Source organism: Sminthopsis crassicaudata, chromosome 1 (assembly GCF_048593235.1).
Source record: "Sminthopsis crassicaudata isolate SCR6 chromosome 1, ASM4859323v1, whole genome shotgun sequence".
NCBI classification, from domain to species: Eukaryota; Metazoa; Chordata; class Mammalia; order Dasyuromorphia; family Dasyuridae; genus Sminthopsis; species Sminthopsis crassicaudata.
Window position 1 is genome coordinate 156,589,411 of NC_133617.1, and position 22,703 is coordinate 156,612,113.

General features: G+C 31.2%; 1 protein-coding gene across 3 annotated transcripts in view; it reads left to right on the forward strand.

Moving 5' to 3' along the window:
- MMP16 (matrix metallopeptidase 16) overlaps positions 1-22,703 on the forward strand; it is a 489,795-nt gene that overhangs the window by 337,145 nt on the left and 129,947 nt on the right. For all 3 annotated transcript variants that reach the window (XM_074270106.1, XM_074270093.1, XM_074270101.1), the window contains exons 5-6: positions 910-1,071; positions 2,952-3,163. In XM_074270106.1, the coding sequence (XP_074126207.1) occupies positions 910-1,071; positions 2,952-3,163 (374 nt within the window). The remainder of the gene's footprint in view (positions 1-909; positions 1,072-2,951; positions 3,164-22,703) is intronic.

Sequence of the window (22,703 nt, forward strand, 5' to 3'; positions counted from 1 at the left end):
TAGGGAGAGTCAGTGATGATTAGTAATTTTCTAAATTTTTATTTAACAGAAAAAAAAAATCTCTTTTAATTCTCTCCACTATACATAACTTCATTTGTAAAATAAATTTAATAATATCTGCTCTACTTATCTCAAATGATTTTATCAAGTTCAAATGATATAAAAAAGCATATGTAAATCCATTTTGAACCTTCTAAAATAGTAATTGGGTGCAACATGTATCATGAGCAGAAGCAATAACATGACAGAAACTTCTCTAGAGAAAAGACTGCTTCAATTACTCTTGGTATCCCCAGTAAATGTAGAAAATGACACATAGTGGGTATTTAATAAATGATTATGGATGGAGCAATAGAAATGGAGTCAGTACAGTTTACTTTCAAATATCTCCTCAAATTCTTAATATATGACCATGGGAAATATATTCAATTTCTCTAAGCCTTGGTTTCTTCATGTCTAAAATAGCAAAAATTAAAGCACTTAATTTAGGGGTTATTATGAGAATTAAATAAGTTGATATATATATAGATAGATATATATATATAGATAGATAGATAGATAGATAGATAGATAGATATAGATAGATAGATAAACATATATCTATCTCTCTCTATATATATATATCACAAATATTGTGTGTGTGTATTTCACAAATATTGAAACTTCATTTAATTATTCACTATTATTGAATTTAATATTATTAAGTACTTTCAAACAAGAACATTTATTTTGGTCAGTAGGAAAGTCAATGAGATACTCTTGCATTAAAATATAAGAACACTTTTTATTACCCTTAAGCTGTTATTGTTTAACTTTGGAATCACTTAACTATCTTTTACATCACTTGTGTAGTTAATTATAGTACTTTCTGACTATTAAAATTTTTCCTTCTCTTGTTTATTCACACAGGAAATGACCTCTTTCTAGTTGCAGTTCATGAATTAGGACATGCACTAGGCTTGGAACATTCCAATGATCCTACAGCAATCATGGCTCCCTTTTACCAGTATATGGAGACTGACAACTTTAAGCTACCTAATGATGATTTACAAGGCATCCAGAAGATTTATGGTAGGCTGCCCTTTTATCAGGCCTTTATTTGATTAATTCCACCTTGAAGTTTAGAAGCTCTTATTTTATCATTTAAAATGAGATATTTAAGTGTGTAGTGCAATACTGGAATAAACAGTACAGCACTTTTGGCAGTCATCTCAGGTGGCTTAATATATAGGTTCTGAGAAAGTTTCTGATTTTGATGAGGTCTGCCTATCCATTACTTTCCATTCAACAATTTGTAATGGAAATTGCAGCAAGGGAAAATATTTTTAGTATTAAAATAAAGATGCAAGAGTGCTTGATTGGGATATTCAGATAAGTAATAAAATAAGAATGATAAAGTTGTCTTTTTGAGAAGCTAAGACTCAATCTCAGCCCCATCAGTTGATGGGTTTCAATAGTCTATTACTCACAGCTGCAGAATTATTTATGTTACATAAGTTGATGAATGTGACAAATTAACCTGGAAAGCATGTAATTACCAATACCCAATTTTGAATAATATAAACTTGTAAAATATACATGACTATATTTTTTCACTATCTCAAAATAAAGGCAATAACTTATATGGAAATATTTTAAATGGTGAGATTATACAAATGAGAGCAAATCAAGTGTAAGTTTAAAAAAAAAAAAAGTAGTACATTTTTAATAATAACTTTAACTCCCATAGTATCATCATTGACCTTTCCAGATACATTTATTTCACCCATAATTGTTAAGAGCATGGCACATGTAATTTACATTAAGTGAATCTGTTTTGCTAAATTAATGGGGTGAAACTTTCATTCTTATAGTGCAAAGACAAATTTGTGTTGTCTGCATGTTAATACACAGTAACTAGGAGATGTCATTTGCATTTTAAAGCACCCTAGTTTAAGTTCAATAATTTGTTTTGCATTAATTATTTTTTTTCAATTTAAATGTCTCTGTGTTAAGTGCTGTCTCAGGATTAAAGTAGATTTTTTTTTCAAGGTCACAGTTCTTTCTATTCTATATTGTTGGAGAAATCAAACTTAATGATAGAAAAAAATGCAGATGTCCTTGTCTAGAAGCTGAATATTTCTATTCTAAATAGTAGATTATATTCTTATATATCTCTGATGCTATATAATATGTGCCAAAAGATATTTCTTTAAAGTGGTTAAATGAAAGGTGACTCTTTCTCATGACCTCATGAATTAGTAGTCTAGACAGAAGGTCTACAACAGAATATCCTTCCCATAGTCTAAATACCAAGTGTTAACAGCTGTGTCTTTCATTAAAAAAAAAAAAAAAAAAAATCCCTTGAAAAGTGGTGCTCAATATCACTGCCAAATTACTTGTGTGAACTTTGGCTTGATTTAGAAGACTCCTTTCAAAAATTGTTTCACAAAATTAATGTTTTGCTTCTGGCATTATAATCAATAGTTAACAAATTCAATATGCAAATGAAAGTCTTTTCTAGAACTACATTAAAGTATTTTAATAGGGACAAAATTTTAAAGTTGGAAAAGTTATGATGTTTGATCTAATACTCATGTTTAGCATGAATATGGGTCAGTAAATTATTTCTTTCATAATTATTCTCATATACTTATTGTATTTGCTTATTTAATTTCTCAGAATGTATTATATAGATTTGTTGTGTATAGTCCCTGGATAAAACAGTGGAGAAATTGTTATTGAAAACTAACAAATAAATTTTATTACCCAGTTCAAGAACATAGCATGGCAATTTAATATTAAACAGCATTGTATATTCATTTTCATTTTTTTTCTTTATAAGATCTTAAATACCTCTTAGATCATCTAGTTGGTATCCTCTGCTGATGAATAATTGTTCTCTGTAGCATATTTTCCAGCACTATTCCAGTTTTAAGTGAGCCCAAGCACTGTCCTCATGTTTTCAAAAGGTCCACCTGACAAGACCCCTCCACCAACAAGACCTCTACCAACAGTGCCCCCACACCGTTCTATTCCTCCGCTAGACCCACGGAAGAATGATAGGCCTAAACCTCCACGGCCTCCCACTGGCAAACCTTTCTATCCTGGAGCCAAACCCAACATCTGTGATGGGAACTTCAACACTCTTGCCATTCTCCGCCGAGAGATGTTTGTTTTCAAGGTAGGAATATGTGCTATTTTTTTTTTTTCAACCTAAGAATTCTCATTCATTATAACATCACCTTTCCTGCCTTCTTATAGTTGAAATGTTTTTTTTAAAAAGGGACCTTTTAAAAAAGAAAGAAAGAAACGCACATGGCTTAAATGTCTAGCAAAAGAAATTTGCTGTAGTGTTCTATTTGGGGAATGTATTTAATTCAGCAGAAGCTGTAATGCCTAAAAATTTGAGGGTAAGTAAGTAAATGCTGCATGTTGGGAAGAGATAAAAAAGCATAATTCAAAGTCATGAATAGAAGCTAATAGGGATGATTTGGTTGGGAGCTTAGCCACTTCCAGGGGCTCAGCAGTCATTGTATCTTTGGTTTAGACATCTTTATAAGAATCCTGTAATTTCACTTTACAATTAGACCAGAACTTTGTGAGGAATATTTGACATCACATTATGATTTTATTGTAGATATTTACATCGAATGCTTGCAAATGACATTTTTTTATGTTATCTGTTTTGTGGAAGTTGTTTTTTGTTTGTTTTTTGTTTTTTAAACAACTTTAGTTTTCTATTTGTCTCTCTGTGTTTAATGAATATAAATAAATAAATAAATAAAACCAAGGAGTCCTACAAGTAGGATTTGTATGTCATGAAGAAGCCATAGTGATCTTGTCAAATCCTTTAGTTAATTTCCAGGAAACATTGTTTTCTCTAGCAATACTTCTAATAACCAGTTGGATATAGATATTTATATATTCTATCACCAAGCCCATGCTAGAAGCCTTTTCAGATTTGCCACAGGCATAGCTTTATAAAATCTAGAAAAAAATCACAATATTGAAGTATCAAGAGGATTGCTTTAATTGAAGATTTTATACTAAATGGAATCATTCTCTCCCACGACAACATATATATATATATATATATATATATATATATATATATATATATATATATATATATAGTTTTATGGAATTAGTAGTTTTTAAAAATTCTGGCCCTGGACTCTGGAGGGTTTAAAAATCCTTAGCCTATCCTTAGCCCTGGCCTCATATACTTAACAGTTACTAGCTGTGTGACCTTAGGCTACTTAGTTATCTCCAAATTGCCTTGAAAAACAAGCAATCAACTTGCTGTAACTTCATCATTTGATAATTCATTCTTTAATGTTCTAAGAAAACTCATTACCTACAAAGAAATCTATAGTGAATATTTTTGTAAATAAAATCTCTAATCTGCAAATTAATAAGCACTCCTTGATTAATCTATTTTTATAAATTATATTTTTCAAGCTAAGTCTCACATAAAACTCTCTAGAGAAAATATTTTTGCTATTCCATTGTCGAATACTGTAAATAGCAGAATTGAATATTGATAGGGCAGGACACCAAAGAAAAAGGCTCCAGTGAGAATGCTATGTGTGTTTGGTAAGATAAATAGTATGGGGGTAAATGTAGGATCTTGTAAGGTAGTGATGGCTAAAAACAGGAAGTTTTTGGAATGGTAGGCAGTGTCATAGGGCATTTATTTCAGATATCTTTTCCAGGAATGGTGGTATTGATTATTGTTCCTAGAATTAAAGCTTGGAAAGGTGTAGTGATGAAGAAGCAGGTATGTATGAGAAATAGATTAAAAATGGTGCTATAGCAACTTCATGCTAGGTATAGGCTGAGTTAATTATAAAGAATTCTTACCAATTAGAAGCTAAGTGCCCCAGGGCAGGAGCTGAATAGTGCAGCTAAAGATAAAAAGACATGACATGAAGGTTTGTGCAGTATAGTAATTAAATTCAGTCTCTCTCTTAGAGCTTTATTTTTGTTTGTGCAGTTTAAAGTCAATCTTATTCATATCATCCATTTAACACCACCCATATTCTTTGTGGTATCTTCCTCACTCACTAGAAACATACAAAGAGAGAGGATGAAAGATTGCAGCATTCCATGTTCTATGTTTCCTCAGAAAAATAAAAGGACATTTTCCTCCCCTAAATCTCTTTGGGGACCATCTTTGCCATTCTAATTTTGAAACATCTAGTGTTGACACATTTAGTGTTTAATTTTTTTCCATTTACCTTGTAAAAGTGATTATATATACTGTGTTCTTGTTTCTACTTACATCATTTTGCATTAGTTCATGTAAATTTTCTGCACTTTTTCTATAGTCATAATATTCATCATTCCTTACAGTATTAATGTCCTGTTAGATTCATATAGCGTATCTCATTTAGCCATTCTCCAATCAGTAAGGGACTTCTTTATTCCCAATTATTTCTATTAACAAATGCTGCTAAAAATAATGTTATTAGAACCCCTTCCTCATCCCAACTTTATATTTATTGCTTTCAGTGACTACCTGATAGCATATACCTAGCAGTGTAATCTGTATCAATTGGTATGGGTATCTTTGTGGCATTCTTTGTTTAATCTGATTTCTAGAATTGGCATATTAATTCATAGTTCTGTTCACAATGCACTGATATGCCTGCCTTTTTACATTCTTCTAATATTTCAAATTATTGTTATCTTTTCTGAAGTAGTTGGGCCAGACTTAGAGACAGAAAGACCATAGTTAAAATATAGATATAGTCATTTCTTGTGTATATCTGGGCATATTACATAATCTCACTCAATGTCAGTTTCCTCAGTTACAAAATGGGGATGATAATAGCTTCTACTTTGTATCTATCCCTGTACATGTGTATGTATGTGTATCTATCTATATACAAACATATGTATACACATTCATATATGATGTATGTGTATATCTATGTGTATATATGTAATATGTATTCCCAATGTAAGTAAGTTTTCAGAACTACCAGTCTCCCTAAACCTTTAATACCCATATCTGTTATTTCTCAGCACCTCATTTGCATAATGATTATTTTTACCTTTTCTTAGACTTGTTTGCTTTTAAGAGTCAGATCCCACTTAGTTCTGCCCTAATCTTTCTTTTGAGCTATCCATTTATTGATGTCAGTCTTAAACATATGGAATAGATTTCTATGTAAAAAATGTAAAAACTATGGGTAGACAGAAACTTTCTTCATCATAGAACACAGAACAAGTTCTTTAATGTCTATTATTTAGAAGTAATTTCTTTTTTTAGAGATGAGTAAACAATCTAGATATATTAATTGACTTGCCCAATATCACACATCTGGTTACAGAACCAACATTAAAATTAGAGCTTTTCATGTCCCAAAATTACAGAAACTCTGATCTGCAAAAGATAGGATAAGACAATAAAATTTATACACTTTAAGAATTCCCTTTGCAACTTCTCCCAAACAAGATTTTCCTTGAAATATATAGTGAAAGGAAACTTACTGAATTTGAAGGCTACACTCTCTAATCTCTTAATAGTTTTAGTTATTTGAATATTTTTCTATAACCAAAAATTAAATCTACATATTCCCATTCCTGTGTTCTTTTATTTTCTTCTCTTTCTTTCTGGAAAAAAAGAAAAAAGAAAAAAAAAAGAAATGCATTTTTTAAATGAGGGAAAAAGGTTTTTCTTACTTTCTACTTCTTCATTCATAGTTCTCAGAAATCAAAATAAATTATAGGTTGCCTTCTCCTCTCCCTCCCTTAACCATCATTACATTTTGTAGACAAATAGGCTGAGGTCCACAAAGATTGCATGAGCTATTCAAAGAAACACACCTTCTTCAGAGTATGGATTCAAACTTACATTCTCTCACTCCAGATCATTTAAAAATACATCACATTTGCCTCTTATTGAATTTGTTTTTATAGTTAGGGATTCAGAATCATATTTGTGTCATATCCAAATTCACAAATTCTGATAAGTAAATAAAACTTCAGGTTTCACGTTTTTAAAGGAAACAATATTGTGTCTTTGAACATTTGAACATTTTTACACATTACTGTATTACGTTTATGGCTTTTTTCTCATCGTTATTTTGACCCAATCTGAAATATTAGAGAAGAATATGATTTTTATTGGCATTAAGCAGAGTGTCACAATTTCTACATCATGCAATAATGTGCATCTTCTAGGATAACAAAATGTGATCTTATTTGTGCTTGACAGCAATCAATAAGTAATGAAATGTCCTATTTACAGAAAATTTCCTGTGTATTTTCAATATATAGATTATTATAATTTATTATAGGCAGCACTCTTTTCCTTTATTAGAAAAAAAAACCACAACAAAGTTCCTGACTTTAATATAATGTTCATGAAGTTATCTTATATTCAAGAAAAATCAATAATTTTGTTCAAACTAACAAATTAAAGTTTCAATGTCTAAGAAGGATCTGAAATGCTTAATTGGATACTTTCTATTTTTTTTTTCTTTCAAGAGGAATAGTAAATAAATTTGAAATAAGAGAAAATAAATAATTTAAAAACTGCTTTTCTCACAATAGGTATCTATGATTAAATGGTACTGAAATGCCTGCTCAAGAAAAAAGGAAAAGAAAACCTAAACAAATTAATTATTATTTATTTTGTCTGCTTGAGGACAAACAACTTTTGATTGACTTTTTTTTTCTCATTTAATATGTTTGACTAGGTGTTTGTTTGTTTCTGGCATTAGCCAAGTTTTGATACTATCTGATCAATTTCATAGGTTTTGGGGTTATTTTAATGGAGTTTTTCCCACCTCCTCTCGCTCTTTGGAAAAATAGGACAGGCTTTGATTTCAACAGTCACTTTGTAGATACCAGCATATATTTGTGTGTGAGTGTGTGTGTTGTTTGTGACTGTATATTGAAATGACATTCTAAATTCTTTCTATGCAGAGCCTATGTGATGATGTTTCTCTGTTTGTTTTCAAACACTCTGTATAGTTGTTCACAGAATGTTCCTAGTAGTGCTATCTCTACATGAATGTTTTGTTGTTATTAGCTGAATAAAGAGTAATTCCTTTACATAGTGTTTCATATAATTAAAGAAAAAGTACTTAGATATCAGTGTCGATCAAAGACCTATATTGGACATACCTTCAAAAACTTTTCTTCTCATAAGGGAAAAATGAGGTAAAGATCTAAAATCCTATTTTTTTACTCCATGTATTTAATCACCATATATGGTAGAAAGACTTCTCAGGTTTGTCAGCTTGTATTTTTAAAAAATCTCTTATTTATCTCTATCTTTCTATTAAGAATAGTGCCTTTAGTAAATAATATTTAACTTAAATTAATTATAGTTTATTTTTACTCACCAGATATTATTTCTTCTGAATATTATATTGTTTTACATTTATCTCAATTTTTTTAAACTTTTTTTCTTCAATTTTTATGTTCCCCCTATATTTACATATTTATTTTGTGAGCAAGATTGGAGAAAGATTTTTCTTATGCTACTTTTACAAAATGTATCTTTAACACTAAGTTTTAGATTTCACTTTTTCCTCTTTCTTCTCCATATATATTATGTGTAGCTGATTCTGAATTCCTTTATAGACTCCCTGGATATATTATATCACTTTAATTTATGATAGCTTACATTCACTTCCCCTTTCACTCTCACCTTTTTCATCTTCTTATTTTCTTAATGCAATTTCTCATCACCTTTCACCTAATATTGTGGTTACAACTTAACTGACATTTCTGCTTCTAACATATCATTTTTTTTCTCCTATCTCTGGTTTGTTGTGCACTTTACTTTCAGATAAATCTTTAATAAGGATAGCTATCTTAGTTTTATTTTTTGGGGAAAATGAGCACACCCCCTACTTACAGCCAGAAATCTAAACTGTTTTCTTTGATCCAAGTTTTCTGTGAACTAACTCTAAGAATTGTTTTCCTTATCACAAATCCACCAATCTAATTTATTTGGAGGGGGTGTTGCTTTTTGACTAGGTAATTAGGGTTAAGTAACTTGCCCAGGATCACACAGCAAGGAAGTATTAAGTGTCTGAAGTCAGAGTTAAACTCAGGTCCTCCTGACTCCTGGGCAGGTGCTTTATCCACTATACCATCTGCCAGTGTAACATGCCCTCCTAGCAGTTACTATTACCAGTCTGTCCTAGGCTCAACAGAGTACCTTTGACCAATGACCTTTTCAGTGTCAACTCTACCCGGCTCGCCTCCTCTTAGGCCTTCAAAGGTCTCTGGCCACGATTTCTTGAATCTATAGTTTAATAACCGATAGCATGCTCGAGAACATCCACATATAATCTTAAAAGCCTTTATTATACCTACTCATATAATGCCCTGACTTAAAGCCCTGGCTTGTTAATGCCCTAGTGAACACATGCTCTGAAGATCCATGTGTTCACTACCAAACTCCTTACCTCTCTTGGCTATCCATCAGCTTGGCTTGGCTTCCCCAGGCTAGGGAGCCAGGTTAAAGAGAGCGAATTTCTGCCTGCAGTGGGCTTATAAAGGGCCTGTGAGGTCACACACACAGCCAATCAGCAAGAGAGCCATTAGCCTTTATGAAGCTATCTCAATATAGTCAGGATCCCACCCACAGGGCAGTCCTATATCCACAGAGATTACTTCTGGGTCTCTCAATCTCCTCTTGCACTATGGCCGCCCATTTAAAGGATCCTTACATGCCAGTCTAAGAAGAGTAATCTCAATGTCCAAATTAGAAAAAAAAGTTGTACATCTTTTTAACTTGTTTCCCCTGCTTTCCCAAAAGTTTTCTCTTCTCCCTTTCACTAATATCTACCTTACCCATTTCTGAGTTTTAGTTTTCTTGAACCTATCCCCAATTTCTGTAACCTACATTGATGTTTCATTTCTAGGAATTCCCTCAGTTTAAATCATGTATATGCTGCCCACTTAATGTCTTATCTTGAAGAACAAAAGTCACATTTTAATGAGATTTGAGTTTCTAAAAATAGTTTATTTTTATGAAACTTCCCTTTCTTCTGATGTGTCACATGTAACACAAGTCACATGTTGCATAAACATTTAACTAAGCATCTTTCAAGTAGGGACTTGCACTTACAAATTAAAAAATTAAATATTCACTCTTGTGAAAGATAAGAAATATGAATTAACTGAATTTGCAGAGTATGTATTCTGATTCACATAATTTTTTCTTGATTATATATAAAATTCTCTATTTAATAGGTACTTCTGAAACTTGGTTATAAGGAAAAATAAATGAAGCAATTAACCTTGGGTTCATTTATCATGAGATATTAGAAATTCCAGAAAAAAAATAATCAGGATCTTAAAGTGTTCTGGAATTAGAAAAGGCATTTGAAAATGAAGGAATGTTTCCATGTCTGACAGAGATTGGGTTATTTTGTGAAGCAGTGTTTGTGATGGGGTGATATTAGAACAATGATGCTAATCAGGGTTTCAATGAACATTGGGGGAAAAAATCTGAGTACCTTGTCTCATGTAGAAAAATAGTAGTAATTAATGATTTTATCATCATAGGGGTTCTCAGAGTATGGAAGATTCCTGTAAGAAAACATATGACAATCCCTATTTGAGGTAGTAGATAAGTCCTAAATTGGAGTCACATTGCATAAATGTGACAAAAGTTATATATTTAGTAATTGTCTCTAGCCAGGTATGAAGCCAGCCTTCTAGACTCCAAAGTTAACATTCTATTCTCTGTAGCATCATGCTTCTGTGGGATTATAATATCAAAAACCTAAACAAAATTTTTGATATTTACTTTGGAGAATACAAATGTTCTTGTCATTTTAGAATCCTTTCAAAACATGTGGATCACAAAGCTTCCTTGTTTGCCCACTATGAGTAATTCTCTAAGTTCTCCCAAAATTTTGATGCAAGCAACCCATCGAAAGACTCTTGAGATTTTGCTTGCTTTTTCCTGACCTCCGAAGGCAATATATCACTGGATTATTTAGGATGTCCAGCTTTTATTCTTCATTCTCATTCATGATTAGCTCTATTTTTTATAAACAATGATAATATTTTTAATTCAATTCTTGTGAGTTCCTTATTGTCACCTTCTTGCAACATGATCATACACATGACTTAAAATGTCACAAGACCAAAATGACCACAAAAACATTAGTACTTCACATAAGTAAATAAGAAAAAATATTTAAAATTTACTCATCTTATTCAGGTTTGAAACATCTTCAGAATAATGTAAATTATTTTATGTATAAATCTTTACCACAAATGAAAACTACAGAATATTGATAATCAATTAATAGAAAATTATAACTGTTTCATGAAAATTTTATTCAAATTATTTGACAAGTAATTATTTTATAAAGAAAAATATTTTTATTGAAACATCTTAGAAATATTTTCCTTATTTTTTAAATTTTTATTTATAAATTTTTGACAGTATGTATATATGTATGAGAATTTTTTTTTATAACATTATCCCTTGTATTCATTTTTCCACATTATCCCCTCCCTCCCTCTACTCCCTCCCCTTAATGACAGGCAATCCCATACATTTAACATGTGTTACAATATAACCTAGGTACAATATATGTGTGTAAATACCATTTTCTTGTTGCACATTAAGTATTAGATTCCGAAGATATAAGTAACCTGGGTAGATAGACAGTAATGCTAACAATTTACATTCACTTCCCAGTGTTCCTTCTCTGGGTGTAGTTGTTTTTGTCCATCATTGATCAACTGAAAGTGAGTTGGATCTTCTTTATGTTGAAGATATCCACTTCCATCAGAATACATCTTCATACAACATTGAAGTGTACAGCAATCTTCTGGTTCTATTCATTTCACTCAGCATCAGTTCATGCAAGTCTCTCCAAGCTTCTCTCTATTCTTCCTGCTGGTCATTTCTTACAGAGCAATAATATTTCATAACCTTCATATATCATAATTTACCCAACCATTCTCCAATGGATGGACATCCATTCATCTTCCAGTTTCTAGCCACTACGAAAAGAGCTGCCACAAACATTTTGGCACATACAGGTCCCTTTCCCCTCCTCAGTATTTCTTGGGATATAAGCCCAATAGCAGCAATGCTGGATCAAAGGGTATGCACAGTTTGATAACTTTTTGGGCATAGTTCCAAATTGCTCTTCAGAATGGTTGGATTCTTTCACAGCTCCACCAACAATGTATTAGTGTCCCAGTTTTCACACATCCCCTCCAACATTCATCATTATTTGTTCCTGTCATCTTATCCAATCTGACAGGTGTGTAGTGGTATCTCAGAGTTGTCTTACTTTGCATTTCTCTGATCAGTAGTGATTTGGAAGAAATACTTTCCTTATAATATAGCACCAATTTCAATAATTATGAATAGTAAAATGTGATCAAACATTGGTAGTATAAAGTTAGAAATATCTCAATGTACTTTTGATGATGCTTTATTCTGAGATTTAGTTGGGGATTTTGTTTTGTTTTGTTTTTTGTCATTAACATACTTTTGTGATCCTTTCAACAAAATGATTTTTAATTTAATTCATTGAAGAAAATAATTTGAAAAATAATCTTTCTTTAATGTCCATGTAGTTGAGTTGGGACAGCAAGATGGTTCAGTGGAAAGAGTACTGGATCAGGAATCATGAGGACTTGAGGTCAAATCAAGCATCAGATACTTATTAGCTATGTCAACCTGGACAAATCCCTTAACCTTATTTGCCTCAGTTTTTCATTTGTAAAATGAATTGGAGAAGGGAGTGGCAAACCACTCCAGTATCTATGCTGAGAAAAACCCAAATAGCAACATGGAGAATCAAAATGACTGAAATGACTCAACAATAAGTTTTTAAGGTTTACTGAGGTTTATTTTATATCCTGCTGTGTCTACTTAGAAATTTTAAAAATTAATTATAAAATTAATGTCATGCTAAATTATTTTATACTTCAGTATATTTATATTAAAATACATTAAATCATAAGTCTCAGGGCTTATTAAATTCTGGGAGCAAGAAAGGATAATAATATTCCATCACAGTCACATATTAATTTACTTTTGTTTTTTCCTATTCTTCAATTGATAGGAATCTCTACAATTTTCATGTTTTTGTTTATCCCCAAAATGAATTTTAAATATTTTTGTACATATAGATATTTTTCCTTTTTAAAATCTCTTTTGGGATACAGACTTAGTAGAAATATTGCTAGGTTAAAGAGTACACATGGTTTAATAACCCTTTGGACATATTCCAAATTGTTTTATAGAATGGTGGAATTAGCTACTCTAACAACAATGCATTAATATTTCATTTTCCCCATATACCTTCCCCCATTTATCATTTTCCTTTTCAGTTCTATTAGCCAATTTAACAGGTACGAGGTAGTACCTCAGAGTTGTTTTCATTTACATTTCTCCAATCAATAGTGAGCTAGAACACTTTTTGACATTGCTTTGATTATTTTGTGTGAAAAGTCTTAATTTTTATTGATAATTTATCAACTGGGAAATGTGTCTAATTTTTATAATTTTGATGCAGTTCTCTTTGTGTTTGAGAAATGAGGCCTTTATCAAAGAAAAATTTCTTCAATTTTTTTTCAATTACTTTTGCAAACTGTATTTCTCTCCATCTTATCTCCCATCTCATTTATTCTATTGTCTCTCTCCTTTTATGTTGTCCCTGTTCAGAAGAATTTTGCTTCTAACTATCCCTCCCCCAAAATCTTACCTTCTTTCTATTATGTCCCTCTTTTCTTATACCCTTTCTCTCCTACTTTCTTGTAAGACAAGGTGCATTTCTATACCCAATTGAGTATGTATGTTATTCCCTCATTGAGAGAATTCTGAGGAGTAGGGTTTACCTCATTTTACCTTTCCCTTTCCCTTTCTCTCAGTACATTCCTTTCTCACGACTTAATTTTAGTTTTTTAATATTATCCCTTCACATTCAATTCACATATGTGCTCTCTGTCTAAATATTTTCCTTCTAATTACCTTAATAATAAATCCTTATGAGTTACAAGTATCCCCTTGCCACATAGACATGTAATAGGTTAACCTTATTAAGTCCCTTATGATTTCCCTGTCTGCCTTACTTTTTTATATTTTTTTCTTGAACACTGCATTTGAAAGCCAAATTTTCTATTTAGTTCTGGTCTTTTTATCAAAAATGCTTCAAAGTCCTCTGTTTTATTGAAGGTCCATTTTCCCCCTGAAGAATCATACCCAGTTTTGCTGTTGTTTGAACAAACAACATGATTCTTGTTTGTAATCCTATCTCCTTTGCCCAAAATATCATCTTATAAGCCCTCTGATCCTTTAATATAGGAACTGCTAAATCCTCTTATCCTAACTGTGAGTCCAGGCAGCTTTTGATATTTTCTTCTTCACCACAGAGCTCTAGAATTTGATTATAATATTCCTGGGAGTATTCATTTTGGGATCTCTTTCATAGATGATAATTGGATTCTTTTAATTTCTATTTTAACTTTTGATTAAAGAATATCAGGGCAGTTTTGCTTGATTTCTTTCTTTTTTAAAAAATACGTTTACTTAAAACAAATACAACATTAAAAAATTAGAAAACAAGACAATATTGCCACGTACATAGTAGAACATAAAAGAGGATTTCAAATATGAAACAAATTTTCATTTCAAAAAGCCTATATAAAATTTGTATTGTGTTGAAAGCTGTCTAGTTTGTTTGCTTCCTTGTAGGTTTCCTTTTGTTCTCTGCTTTATCTTTTTACTTTATTCTTTTTTTCCCTTTCCTCCTACCCAACCTCCCCTATGAAGGTTTCAATTGAGTAGCTACATATATATACACATGTATGTGTATAAATATATATAGATAGATAGTTCATGTGTGTACACATGTATGCATGTGTATACAAATGCATGGATTTCTATAATTATAAAGATATTTATGCATGTATATTAATATGCATCTATGTAAGTGTGAACTATTTTTATTTTTATTCTGTTTCTCTAAAGGTGGATAACAACATCCTTCATTAGTCTACATCTTCACATATTTTTTTCTAAATACACCAACTCTTCATTTCCTATACCACGGTAATATTCCAACCTTATACTATCTAGTTATTTTAAGTTGTATAAAACAATATTGATTAATGTGGCTGACATATAGTGATATTGCCATATTTTTTCTCTCTTTTCATTAAATCAATTTTTGCTTTTACTTTGACTGGTAACAATACTGATTACCCTTGCTTTTTGCCTAATAAATTCTACTTCTGATGATGATGATGATGATGATGATGATGATGATGATGATGATTATATTTGTATATATATCATATTTCCTATCCCTGCTGGCTCCTCTGCTTTATTTACTTGTATTGTTTTTGCTTAACTTACCACCTCAACATTTCTTCCTTATCCTTTCCACCTTCCTTTCCCTCTCTCTTTATCCCATTCCCATTAATCTATCCTTTCCACATTTATCTACATTCCCCTCAACACTTCCTTATGCTATTCTGATGGCCCTTATTTCTTTCTAAGTTTAGAAGACTCTTATACCCCTCTGTATGTACAAGCATTATTCCTTCTTTAACACATTCCAAATATGAGTAGGATTCTCAAAATAACAGCCCTCCTGCTCCTCTTTTGTACTTTATTCTTACAGCTTAATTGCACTTTTTAAACTTTTTTTTACAAGTTTTGTTTTCAAGAATTACATCTTACTGAATTCTACTCCAATCTTTCTTTCAGACTATCCAATAACTAATAACAATCATAGATATATAGTGTACAATTCCATTCATAAAACATAAGGAGTTGTCTTTATTGATTACCTTGAAATTAGTTTTTCATGCTTACCTTGTATTTCTCTTGGACCTTATTTGTCAAATTTTCTATTAACTTCAGATTTTTTGCAACAAAATCTTGAAATTCTGGTAATTCATTGAATGGCTTCACTCCTCTCCCATTGCAGAAGTATGCTATACTTTTCTGGGTATGATGTTTTCAGGTACAGCAATAGTTCTTTTACTCTTTGGTATATAGTGTTTCAAGACCTGAAGTCTTTTAATTTAGCTGTTGATAGGTTTTGTATGATTCTAATTGCGGCTCTCCCATATTTCATTTTTTTTCTTTTTCTTCTCTCCTCTCTCATTCTAATACTTCAGGACAATGTTGTTGAATCACTTCTATTGTTGTATCAATTTTTATTCATAACTTTCAGGTTGTTTTTAAATTATTTTTGTCTTCTTGATCTGTTGTCCAAATCTGTTATCCGGATCTGTTATTTTTTCCTTATTAGATGTCTTACAATCTATCCTAATTTTTAAAATTTATCATCTGTTTTATTATTTCTTGGTCCCTTATAACTTTTCTGTCTTCTCCTTGACCAATTCTAGTTTTCAAAGATTAATTTTCTTCCTTAAGATTCTAAATGCGCATAAATCCTCAGCATTTTTATACATTACTAAGAAAATCCAACAGCAAGAGAAATTCCATTCAAAATAAATGTCAATAGTATAAAATATTTAGGAATATATATATACCCAAGGTAAGTCAGGAATTATATGAGCAAAAAACGTCAGATTTAAATAATTGGAAAAAATATTAAGTGCTCTTGGATAGGCTGAGTGAATATAATAAAGATGACAATACTCCCTAAACTAATATATTTATTTAGCACTATACCAATCAGACTCCCAAGAAACTATTTTAATGACCTAGAAAAAATAACAACAAAATTCATATGGAAGAACAAAATATCGAGAATTTCAAGGGAATTAATGAAAAAAAAATCAAATGAAGGTGGCCTAGATGTACTTGATCTAAAACTATATTATAAAGCAGCAGTCACCAAAACCATTTGATATTGGCTAATAAATAGACTAGTTGATAAGTGGAATAGGTTAGGTTTACAGGACAAGATAGTGAATAAATATAGCAATCTAGTGTTTGACAAACCCAAAGATCCCAACTTTTGGGATAAGAATTCATTATTTAACAAAAACTGCTGGGAAAACTGGAAATTAGTATGGCAGAAACGAACCATTGACCCACATATAACACCACATACTAAGATAAGATCAAAATGGGTCCACGATTTAGGCATAAAGAATGAGATAATAAATAAATTAGAGGAACATAGGATAGTTTACCTCTAAGATTTTTGGAGGAGGAAGGAATTTGTGACCAGAGAAGGACAAGAGATCATTATTGGTCACAAAATACAAAAATTTGATTACATCAAATTAAAAAGCATTTATACAAACAAAACTAATGTAAACAAGATTAGAATGGTAGTAACAAATTGGGAAAACATTTTTACAGTTAAAGGTTCTAATAAAGGCCTCATTTTCAAAATATGCAGAGAATTGACTCTAATTTATAAGAAATCAAGCCATTCTCCAATTGTTAAATGGTCAAAGGATATGAACAGACAATTCTCAGATGATGATATTGAAACTATTTCCACTCATATGAGAGACTGTTCCAAATCACTATGGATCAGAGAAATGCAAATTAAGACAACTCTGACACTACACACCTGTCAGATTGGCTAAGATGGCAGGAACAAATAATGATGAATGTTGGAGGGTATGTGGGAAAACTGGGACACTGATGCATTGTTGGTGGAGTTGTGAAAGAATCCAACCATTCTGGAGAGCAATCTGGAATTATTGCCAAAAAGTTATCAAACTGCATCCCTTTTGATCCAGCAGTGCTACTAATGGGCTTATATCCCAAGGAAATACTAAAAAAGGGAAAGGGACCTGTATGTGCCAAAATATTTGTGGCAGCCCTTTTTATGGTGGCTAGAAACTGGAAACTGAGTGGATGCCCATCAATTGGAGAATGGTTGGGTAAATCATGGTATATGAAGGTTATGGAATATTATTGTTCTGTAAGAAATGATCAGCAGGATGAATACAAAGAGGCTTGGAGAAACTTACATGAACTGAAGTGAGTGAAATGAGCAGAACCAGGAGATCATTATACACTTCAACAACAATACTGTATGAAGATATATTCTGATGGAAATGGATATCTTCCACAAAGAGAAGATCTAACTCAGATCCAATTGATCAATGATGGACAGAATCAGCTACACCCAGAGAAGGATCACTGGGAAATGAGTGTAAACTGTTTGCATTTTTGTTTTTCTTCCCAGGTTATGTTTACCTTCTGAATCCATTTCTTCCTTAGCAACAACAACAACAACAACAACAACAACAACAATAACAACAACAACAACAACAACAAAATTCAGTTCTGCACACATATATTGTATCTAGGATATACTATAACATATTTACTATGTATGGGAATGTCTGCCATCTAGGGGAGAAGGTGGAGGGAAGGAGGGGAAAATTTAGAACAGAAGGAAGTGCAAGGGATAATGTTGTACAAAATTACCTATGCATATGTACCGTCAAAAAATTTTATAATTATAAAATTAATTTTAAAAAAGAAAAAAAGAAGAAGAAGATATAATAGTGTATAATTACCAGGGCAAATTCCCAGTGCAAAAGGGAGGATAACACAGTATTAATAGAAAAAAAAAATGGAGGGAGTTGGCTTGAACTTACTTCATCTGAAATAAAAAACCAGAAAAAAAATTAGTGAAGATAGTCCTTTTTGAAGTAAGGAAGAGAGATATATGAGCTCATGATAAGTGGCCTCATTTTCCTCAGAAAATGGGATATGAAGAGTTGATAGAGAAAGTTAAATGACTACTAATAGAAAGCTTGAGGAAGGAAAAAAGTTGTTTTAGAATAAAGGCTATAGTAAATGGCATAGAGGCAGTTAAGGAACCCTAGACTGGGTAGGTGTAAAACATTTAGGACCCAGTTGATATTAGATGACATGAATTTGTATTCCAAGAAAGTTCTATGACATGCCTAGGCACCTTTATCTTTCTTGTCTGTGTAACAATTTGTTTGTTACAAACCTAAGGCAAGCAATATAATGACCCGTGAATTCTACATAATTCCCTCCTCCACTGATTCTTATATTAGACAGACTTATGAGTACCATCATAATTCTTGTATCTTGGATCTTCCTGATTCCAGTTCTAGCATTTTCAATTATGCCTTCAAATTGCCTTATAGACAACTCAAATATATGAAATATTTTTTCTCATCAATGTATTCTGCCTGTCAAAATCGATCCAATCCATGGAAGATCTTTTTACAGTTAAATCTTTGATTAATCAAGATTAATTCTTGCCTGATAAATGTATCAGAGGTTGTTATTTCATCACTCACTTCAAAGAAAAGTAGAATAATCAGTACCTTCCTAAACTTTTTTTTGATTGCTAAGATTCTCCAGATAAAAACTAATTTAGATCTACTACAAAGAAAAAAAATTGCACAATTTTAATAGGGAATATTTATAAAATAAGACTATTATGGTCTTCATGTCTTTTTAGGGAAACTATGCATTTGGAAGAAGGAAGCTGGATTCATTATTTGTTTCCATTTCAGTTTATTTCAGTATCATCATTAATTTTAGTAGTAACTTTTTTTATTTTTGTGGGTCATAGCAAGAAAACAAAATGTAACTGAAATATACTCTAACTTTTTTATCACACCAAGTTGATTAGGAAATAAAAACTCATGCAAATCATTTCCTTTTTATTAGGAATTATATTAACCTGAAGTGAATCTAGAGTTTTATGCTTATTATATGTAGACTGATTTATTCTATTTTGTTTTAATTTCTTTTATTCATTAATCAAATTAATTCAGGGGGAAAAAGGAAATATCCTTAGATAAACAAGAGTGTATTAGGTATTTCACTTAAAGAAGGAATGCTTCACATTAAAGAGGCAGAGTTGCCTTTTGCACTTTTGATGTATCAGCAAATCATCTGTGTTCCTGTAACTAAAAGCTTCAATTGTTGGAATATTCATGGTCTTTGACACTTGCTGCCCTTAACTCTGTTTCTCATCTTAAAAGTCATCTGTCCCCTACAGCTCCCTGGGACATCTACATTGCTCTAAGTGGAAAGCCTTGTGTAAAACACAGCTTAAAAATGTCTTATGCAAACAGAGAAGTATACCCTGAACCCCAATGTAGAACAACAACAACAAAAAATACTTAGTGTGAAATCCTGAAGTGTAAAATTTAATATGTAACAAGTAAAATGTGGGTCTTTTTATTCTTATTTGGAAACAGACCATTCAATCATGGTGTATGGGAAGTACAGTAGATTTGATATCTGGAAGAAATCTAATAGCGAAAACTATTTTGGATAATTTAGAAAATTATATTTAAATATTTTAATATAGTGACCAAATATTTTATATTTTAGCACACAAATTTTAGTATTTAAGGCTTTTTTATATGATCTTCCCATCTCAAAGGTCAATATAGGTGAGTTTTTAGTTGTTTTTTTTTTTTTAATTGAATTACCTTGGATATTTGAAACTATTTTCCAGAATTAATTGAGTTGGATATAATCTTTAGCGCCACTTATGCTGAAAAAATTTAAATATTTTATAGTATTTGATATTTACCTAGAATATTTTAGATAAATTTTTAGTGTGGTGAGTTTGTTATACATTGGAATAAACCTTGGTTTTGAAGAAGAAAGGAGGAAACAATTTTAATATCCAGTTCCAATGACTAGCAGCTATGTGACAATATACAATTTTTTACTCTCTTTAAAATTTGGTTGATGTCTCTGTAAATGAAAATATTACTTAAATACTTCATAAAGTTATTTTGAGGAGAGTGCTTTTTCAACCTGAAAATGCTATAAAACTATAAATTAACATCATTAACACTGGATGCTCTCCTCAGGTTAAGAGATAGAGGTTCAAATCCAGATTCTTCCATTTATTAGCAAAGTGACCTATGAGTAGTAATTTTACTTCCATGACCCTTGGTTATCTCAGTCATGATTGTTCTAGGTCAAATGACGAATTATTTAAAGATTGCTCAGATCCTAATTCTTAAGGCAAGAGACACTTGTGGAGGAGCAATGTGTTAATAAATCATGAATACACCAATTGCCTCTTTCATAAACGTAAATTTATTTGCATTCAAAACATTTCAATAATCTTTTCCAAAAGACTTTCTATTTCAACAATTTGTAGGGTATTTTTGCAACTAATAAAAGAAAAACAATCTTTGAACACATTTTAATATGTAATAGATTAGTTTACGTATTGATCCTGATAAATTTTAATGTAGTTATACTAAGTGAGAAAGAAATACAAAACTGATAATCTGCCAATTTACATTTATATATATATATGTGTGTGTGTATATATATATATGTATATATACATATGTATATCAACTTTAGCTACTTTCTCATAAAGTAAAATACTCACATTCTAAAAATGAAAGTAAGATGCAAAATTCTGAATACCAAAAAGCTATATAGTGCCTAAATATTATAATTTTATCATTCTGAGTTTTTCTGTTTTATGGTGTATGTGGACTTTGTACAGAAACTTGCAATAATGGTTGGAACAGAAACTACCCAAAGTCCCTTCATTGCTGAGCACAGGTATTAGAACTACTCACATTCTTATAAAATGTAATTTTCAGGAAGACAGGACTAGGTTTATTGTTTTGTATCCCTATGGTCTGGTACATAAACATACAAATACCTGAATGAATCTGTGATTTCATCAGTATTTATACTGCCTCAAGTGAAAATGTATAGCAATCTATCCATGCTTTCCCATCACATGCTACTCCCATTCAAGTTTTCCCCTGGGTTCTTGTTAGGTGAGTATGAGGACAGAGTAAAATATTTTTCTTATATTCTTCTGTATTCACAAATGATATCAATGGATGACACTGTTCCTCCTTTTCTCCCATCATATCAGCAATCTATTATTTTTTAAATCCAATATCTACTTGATAACATATTTAGCTTTTTTTCTGTCAGTAGTAGCCAACTTATACTCACCATGTGCCTATTTCTTGACCTGTAAGTGTTGTGTTTGGTTGTTTTCAGTTGTCTGACTCTTTATGACATTATTTGAGGTTTTCTTGTCAATAATACAGGAGTGTTTGGCCATTTGTTTCTCCAGTTTATTTTTACAGATGAGGAAACTGAGGCAAACAGAGTTAAATGACTTGCCTAGAATTTTATAGCTGGTTAGTGTCAAAGGCTGGATTTGAACACAGGTCTTTCTTCCTGTCTGTCACTCTATTCACTGCATTACCTAGATGTCATCCTCTATGCTTCACTAATTTTTAAGTCTTCAAAGATGGTATTGTGCCATTACTGACAATCATCTTTGTTTCTGGGAAAATCGGGAGTCATTAATAAGCATTTCATGTTCCCTAGGACAATTTAATGTATTTTCTTTCTCCTGTTTATTTGGGCCCAATTAATTGTCTATATTTCTATAAATTTATCTCTATATCTTCCTATCAATATTTATACTTTTCTATATATCTCTGTGTATTTGTATATGTATATGTCCACATGTATGTTATATATACATATATATATATATATATTTGTATATGACATACATACACACATAAACAGAAAAACTCTGTATTTTGTCTTTTTAAGTATAGATTATAATTTAATTTGATTATCTGAGATACCTTCCAGTCATAGATAAATGAAAAAAGTAATATATTTACTCATTTAAACATTCATGAGAATGTTGATATTGTATCAATAAAGAATTGCTAATAGTCTCCTGAAAATACTCAAAAAAACTTGATAATTCCAGATATTATGCTGCTTTCACTTTTTAGCTTTATTATTAAATGTT